The 6,841-nt window shown below is 47.1% G+C and overlaps 1 protein-coding gene across 1 annotated transcript; it reads left to right on the top strand.

Moving 5' to 3' along the window:
* The first annotated feature begins 216 nt into the window (after positions 1-216).
* ORAI2 (ORAI calcium release-activated calcium modulator 2) lies at positions 217-6,481 on the top strand. Its single transcript, XM_009885121.1, has 2 exons — positions 217-444; positions 5,936-6,481. The coding sequence occupies exons 1-2, from the start codon at positions 217-219 to the stop codon at positions 6,479-6,481; spliced, it is 774 nt and encodes a 257-aa protein (XP_009883423.1).
* The last annotated feature ends 360 nt before the right edge of the window (positions 6,482-6,841 follow it).

The raw sequence follows: 6,841 nt of genomic DNA on the forward strand, positions 1-6,841 counted from the left end.
CCTAGTTCTCATGGTCATTTTTAGCAATTATGGACGGTCCTGTCTCTGTTCTGTGCCTTGCAAATGTGATGGTATTTGGTCTGTCATTTTTCCACTGACCGAGGGCAACTTAAAGTTTAAGTAAAAAAACCATAGCTTTTCCAGTAGTTGATGCTTGTCCTGTCTGTTACCTCCTTCTGAGCGTAACTATTTTGTTCCCGCAGCATTTCTCTCATCATGAGTGCTGAATTAAACGTTCCGGTGGATCCTTCCACTCCTGCTTGCTGCTCTGAACCTGGCACAAAAGGCATGGATTATCGGGACTGGGTGCGGCGCAGCTATCTGGAATTGGTCACGTCAAACCACCACTCCGTTCAAGCCCTTTCGTGGAGAAAATTGTACCTGAGCCGAGCCAAACTGAAAGCTTCCAGCAGAACCTCTGCTCTGCTCTCTGGATTTGCTATGGTACGTGTACTTTGTAGCAACGCTTGCCGGATCGTGAAGGTTTTGGTTCTCTAAAATCATCTGTTAATCAGTGTTTTTCCTCCTGTGAAGAAGCAGGACGTACTGTGGGTTTCTGAAGAGGCAGGAGGCATCTGCCTAGGGGCTTCTGCTTGCCTGCTGCTGGGAAGTTGGATGCTGGCTCTCTCGAGGCAGCACGGGTACGTGAGCTGCCTGACAGTCAACCCACGCACGCCCGAGTCAGCCCTTTAAAAATACTAATCCCCTACCTGCAAGGGATCCTAAATGCTCCACCAGCACTTTTTCTTTTTTTTTTTTTATTTTTTTTTTTTTATTGTTGCTAAACAATAGAGGACCTGGGCCCCGAGGCCATTCATCGCTGGGCTGCCTTCGCCTTCACGTGAGGTTGCGCTCGGGCGTGGAGCTCCTCCGGGCCCTTGCGGTTGCTGTGCTCCTGAATGTTATCTTAATTTCTGTATGTGTTTTTTCAGGTCACAGTGTCTAAAATAAGGTGGAGGTCGGGTCACAGTCTGCCAGAGTGAAGTTTGCATAGCGTGATCGGGGAGATCGTGTTATACGCTGAGGTGTGAGAAGAGGCCCTGCGGCCTCGGACCCGGTGTCAGAGGACTCTGTAGCCTGCAGGGAGCCAAACCTGGTATATTTTTGTCAGTGCTGCCTATTGGGAATAATCCCCGGTACTTGCTTTCCTCCGTGCAGTGCTTGGGTGTTATCTGGAAGCTAGCTGCGTAGGTTGAACCCATGTCAGGGAGCAGCAAATAAACAAGATGGAGACAGTTGGTGGTCCAGTGCTCAGACCTGTCCAAGCCATGGGGATAGCAAAGCACGGCCATGCTGTGTGGGTGTGAGCCTCTTCATCTCCCCTCCCCTTCTGGCTTATTGGGAGTGAGAACTGAAACCTGTTTGGGGGAGGTTTTCTGCTGGGGAAATGGGCAGGTCTGGCCGTCAGCTGAATGCGGAGGGGCAGAGGGCAACGCCGGGGTGATGTGGAGGTGTTGCATCCTGCAGCTCCGAAGCTTGGGGGAAGACCGATCTCGGGAACTTTCTGGATAGCTTTCCTTCGTTTATTTTAGCTTCTTCCGATGCTTTTTCCTCCCCCGAGCCCCCCTAGAGTATGAACTATCAACATTACAACAGCCTGGGATGGCAAAGTCTGTCACCCAAAGCGAAGCTGGAAAAATGCAAGGGGGGAGTTAGGTGGGAGCAGGCTGCAGGGGAGAGAGGGAGCTTGGTCGCTTGGTGATTCCTCTCCGCTCGCAGACTGCATGCAAGAAATGCTCGCAAAAACTTTCCACGCAGCGTGTGTTGGTTTGTAACCATGCTTGTGTGCTGAAATGGCAGAAGGTACCTCCGCATTTTGAGAAAGTTGAGTGCTCTCCCATAGATTTCTTTCACTCAGAAGCTTTCTTACTCCAAAAAGCCACTCATGTCCTTGCCCTTTGTGCCTCTGGGTTACTTGAGTTCTGTGTTCGTCATTTGTGACCGTTCTCTTTAACATGAGGATTAAATGAACATTTTTTTGTTGTTGTGAACTGATCTATCTAGGCAGCATGTTTACAGGAGCAGGTAACCGTGCTGGGATGTGCTGTCACTGGTGTCACTGGGTCTCGGGGAGGGGGCTGGCAGCCCACCCACACTGCGGGGCTGAACCACGTATCTGAAAACAAAGCATGCCTTCTCAACTCACCCAACAGAAAGTTGCTGAAAGTCCTTGGCAAACACACAAAATTAACCATTTGACTAATGTTCTCTTTAAACTGTTTAAAATGCAAGTCAAATAAACACATAGGTATAAGTAGTGTTAATTATAATCACCAGCTTAACATAGTAAGTGCACTTGAAATCAGTAACTGTCAGAAAGAAAAGCTTTTGCAGGAAGGAATTCTCTTTATTAGCAAGCTTTTTCCCAGCCGATCATACTGGACCTGCCAGTGAAAGCTGAGGTACCCATTCCTACCAGGTTGTTTCTCCCTTGGTAATTTGGCACACAGATATTTGGTACACGGATGTTTACTCTCCAATAAAAGCATCTATTTGGCTATCGATGACAGTAGAGAAGTTATTTAGAGTTAAATAGTTTCCCTGAAGCCCCGTGTGCATTTAACTATGTAAACAAATGTCATACAGGGCTTGGCTATTGCCTTTATTTACTTCCCCGTCAGCGTGTTTGATTCAAGCCAGTTCCATATTGGCTGAAAATTATTATGAGCTGATGGATATTTAATCAACAGGCGGTGGCTTTGATCCAGCTCCTTCTGGACAGGCTGCAGAATAATGCGAACCTTCCTCGTTACTCGATGCTATCTCCGGTATTTCTGGCAGAGTTGGGCAGATCGGGAGGCTGTGGGTCCTTTCCAGTGCCAGGTCTGGTTGGAGGTGGGCTGTAGGGCTACTGCGTTTGCCCCAGGGAGACTGCAGATGAAGGAGGTTTAGAGGGAGCTTAGGAAACCTCCTTAATAATTTCCCTGATGGAAATAAGAGCAGTTACTGCTAATCAGTCTTCTCAATACTGGTCCAGTTGCTACAGGATATGTATTTGATTTAAAAAAAAAAAAACCAAAAAACCAACTAACAGATCTGCTGGAGTGATTGTTTTTACAGGCTGCCAAACCATCTGTGTGACCGTAACATGGTTTATGTTAAGCCATTTGTCATCCTTTTGCCTGATACTATCTATCCTGGTCTAAATTTCTCAAGGTGAGCATCATCTTTGTTGTGGACAGTCTGGGCTATACTGGTCTGGAAAACCTCATAATTGCGTGTAATTTAATTGCAGTTTAATTCTAAAATGTGCTGAGTACTCGGTCCTTTAGCAAACCCATGAGCATGGCTTACAACAAGGTGATTCTCAAGCTTAAAATTAAGCCTACGCTGAAATAGTCTGCGGCTCGGCGGAGTGCTCAGTGCCTTGCAAAGTCAAGCCCTCAGCACCTTGGCTTCTGGGAAGAGGTTAAAATAAAGGGGGCTGTTACCATGGAAGAGTATAATTGTATCAAGCATGACATATTAATAGTTTTACAGACCAAGCAGCGTATTTAATGATTTTTAAATGGGTTATGTCAGCTTGTCCTCTTTCTCTTATCCCGGTCAGAGAATGACATGACAGTCTGTACAGGGTAAAGCAACAAGAGCTCATTCGCCTTTCCAGTACTTGTTCGGATTAAATGAACTGTTTTCCTGCCTTGCTGCCCTATCTGGATTGTTGATGTTTTTCCCTGAAATACCTCTTACTGAGCCATCAGTCAGTGTTAAAAATTCATCACGTTGCACAGCTGAAGCTAGCCCTAGGGAATAGGTTAGTCTGGGAGGAAACATCCAATTAGCTGAAAAGTGCTGCTCACGCGAAGGATAACAAGTAGAAATTGATACGTTGACATCAGCCAGGCTTTCAGCTTTAATATAAAGCTATAAATTGAACATGCAGGTACAATTCCTATTCAGCTTGCTGAATACTACATCTCTGGGTATTACAGCACCCAAGAATGAACGATATACCTGCAGCTTTTCCTGGCTGATAGGGTGTGACTGACAGTCCCAGCGCTGTGCAAATTCATTGTACAGAACAGTACAGCAGAGAATAAGTCTGATCTCCTCCTCCTCGAAGCAATGTAAGGGGAACTGCAAAGAGAACATAGGCAAGGCAGGGTGTAATGTGTTTTAATTAAATTGACCTTGCAATAGATGGCGAAGCCAATTCTGCGTTATTTTCTCCACTGTGCAGCAAGAACTACTGTAAACTGCAAGCAAAAGCCTTTTAAAACAAAACAAAACAAAACAAAAAAAAACAACAACAAAAAAAAGGTAAACCCCCCATGTGTTCCTAATCTCCCCAGCAGGCTGGGAACGTCCAAGAGCTGGCACAATATTTGTGGTGTCTCTAATATCCTAAATAGTTGATGTAGGTATAAAACCTGGACTTGCAGAGTTTGACCATTTGCCACCGCAGACCCACGTGTTGTGTCTTAGTTGCTGCTAAATATGTTCAGGCTTGACTGCGATCCCCTCGTTCAGGCTGCCGATGGTTTCAAAGTACATGCAGGTAAGGCAGCAGTCGTGACAACGTAGGGACTTGCTTCCATCCCCTTTAATCCTTTTCAGGGCTACCAACTGGGAGAGCATGAGCGTACCCTGAATCTTCCAGTGCCTGAATAATAATATTATTAACAAGTAATGCCAGAGCGAATGGTACAGGTTATCACACAGAGCCTGAAATGGTGGTGGTCTCATGCGAAGTCTGGATACGGTAATCATGAGTCTGTTGTGTAAAATCCGTCTATCCCCCAGAATCGAGTTCCTTGTTCGGACTTTGCCCTCTCATGATGCTCTTGGGAGGCGCTGCCCTGAGGCAGACATCCAAGCATCGCCTTCTCCTTTCCTTAACGCATCCCGCAAGCTGGGCTGCAGGTCGCCCGGCGTCGCCGCAGGTTTTTGCCTGCTGCCAGGCAAGTTAGTGTCTGTGCAAACCGTGAAGCGCAGCCGCAGATCCAAGCAAGCCACTAGAGAGTTACTAGAGAGGAATATTTGATAGTGTTGTCTGCTGTTTTTGTGGCTTCTCTTAGCAAAAAGTTTCAGGGATGCCACCACCCAGTACTATTTTACTTCGCAGGTAGGTTAAGCAATTTTACAAATTTTTGTGCTGATTCCAGTTCCGATCTCAGAAGAGCCCCCTGCTCTCTTGCGCTTATTCTGCTTGTTAAGCTTGATTTGACTAAAGAAAAAATAGACAGCTTTAGAGACTTGCTGTACGATAGCTCTTGTTTTGAGAAAGCAGTCCTGTCTGAGTCGCTGAGCTGAGCACGCCCATACGCAGTAGCTGTCCACTTCTGCTGAGTATATCAGTAAGTTATGAGCTCTCAAGGGAGAAATTTGATGATATAAATAACTTGTATCTGGGCATATTTGTAATAAAAACAAACGTACAACGTTCTGAGAATAGAAGGCAGCTATTTTAACTACGGACTAACTTAAACTGTAAAGTAGCTTGCGTGCTTCCCATGGGGGGTAGTGAAACCTTGCTGGCCGCTGGCCAGAAGAGCTGCTTGCTTTTGCTTTTCTTTACGCGCCTGAAGTCGAAACTTCCTGCACTGCAGCCGCAAGCGATGAGCGGAAGGAGAACGTGTGATGGGCGGGCGGGCTAGCAGGCTGTCAGCTGCCTCCGAGCTCCACTTGTTGTCTAATGAGTTCCTTCTGTTGCGTGTTTTGGTTTGATGCGGTTCGTATGGCTCACGGTTGCAAGGAGAGATCCGTTATTTCAGCAAACTACAGCGCGGAAACGTGCGCCTGAGCCTTCAGAAAGGCCAAGCTGCAGACTCGTGTACGCCTTCATGGGAAACAGAAAATGATCCTTCTAAAAAGCACTTGAGTGTGTACTTGACCTTAGGTGCTCTTCCTGAATAAAGATGCTTTCCTGGATGAAAGCCTTGAAAAGAGGAAAACTAGCAGCTGTTGACGAGCTTTTTCTTCCTTTCCCCCCCAGGTTGCCATGGTGGAGGTGCAGCTGGAGGTACAGTACAAGTACCCCCAGATGCTGCTGATCGCTTTCAGTGCCTGCACGACAGTGCTCGTGGCAGTTCATCTCTTTGCCCTTCTCATCAGCACCTGCATTCTGCCTAACGTGGAAGCAGTGAGCAACATCCACAACCTGAACTCCATCAGTGAGTCCCCGCACGAGCGCATGCATCCCTACATCGAGCTGGCGTGGGGCTTCTCCACCGTCTTGGGGATCCTCCTTTTCCTTGCAGAAGTTGTGCTTCTGTGCTGGATAAAATTTCTGCCTGTGGGCTCCATCCTGAAAAACGAGACCACCAACGTCGAGAAGCCCAGTGGCCATGCGGGTTGGCAGTCGGCGCTGGTCTCCACCATCATCATGGTCCCAGTGGGTCTGATTTTTGTCGTCTTCACCATTCACTTCTACCGCTCTTTGGTGCGGCACAAAACGGAGCGCCACAACCGAGAGATCGAAGAGCTTCACAAACTGAAAGTGCAGTTAGACGGGCATGACAGAGGCATGCAGGTAGTGTGAGGAGAGGCAGAAGCTGCTTCCCCCAAATCTGCCCAGCTAAGGCTAAGAGCGAAATACCTGTTTTGCTAGTTGGTGAGATGCACCAGCGATGGATTGTCTTGAGGCTTAAATATGTAAATGCTAATTGCCTGCCATATTATAGCTGTGGGTTCTAGTGCTGTTTCGGATGCTGGGGTCTCTGGTCTGTTTCTGGTCCTACACACTCGCGTACTTACGCCAACACTGCCATGGAGTTCAAGGTCAAAACTTTATCTACCTTAACATTGGTTCAGGTAGCCAAAACTCTGTATTTTTTACAAATGCAGTATTCCATTGCCAAAAGTAAAACTGCATCAGCTGTCCAAAACACCAGTGTGTGTG

This window comes from Charadrius vociferus, unplaced genomic scaffold (genome assembly GCF_000708025.1).
Source record: "Charadrius vociferus isolate BGI_N301 unplaced genomic scaffold, ASM70802v2 scaffold54, whole genome shotgun sequence".
In the NCBI taxonomy this organism is placed as follows: domain Eukaryota; kingdom Metazoa; phylum Chordata; class Aves; order Charadriiformes; family Charadriidae; genus Charadrius; species Charadrius vociferus.

Excerpts from the sequence above, each read along its gene's own strand:
- ORAI2 (XM_009885121.1), top strand. The coding sequence starts at position 217 with ATGAGTGCTGAATTAAACGTTCCGGTGGATCCTTCCACTCCTGCTTGC. Across the intron at positions 445-5,935 it reads TGCTCTCTGGATTTGCTATG|GTTGCCATGGTGGAGGTGCA; the intron begins GTACGTGTACTT and ends TTTCCCCCCCAG.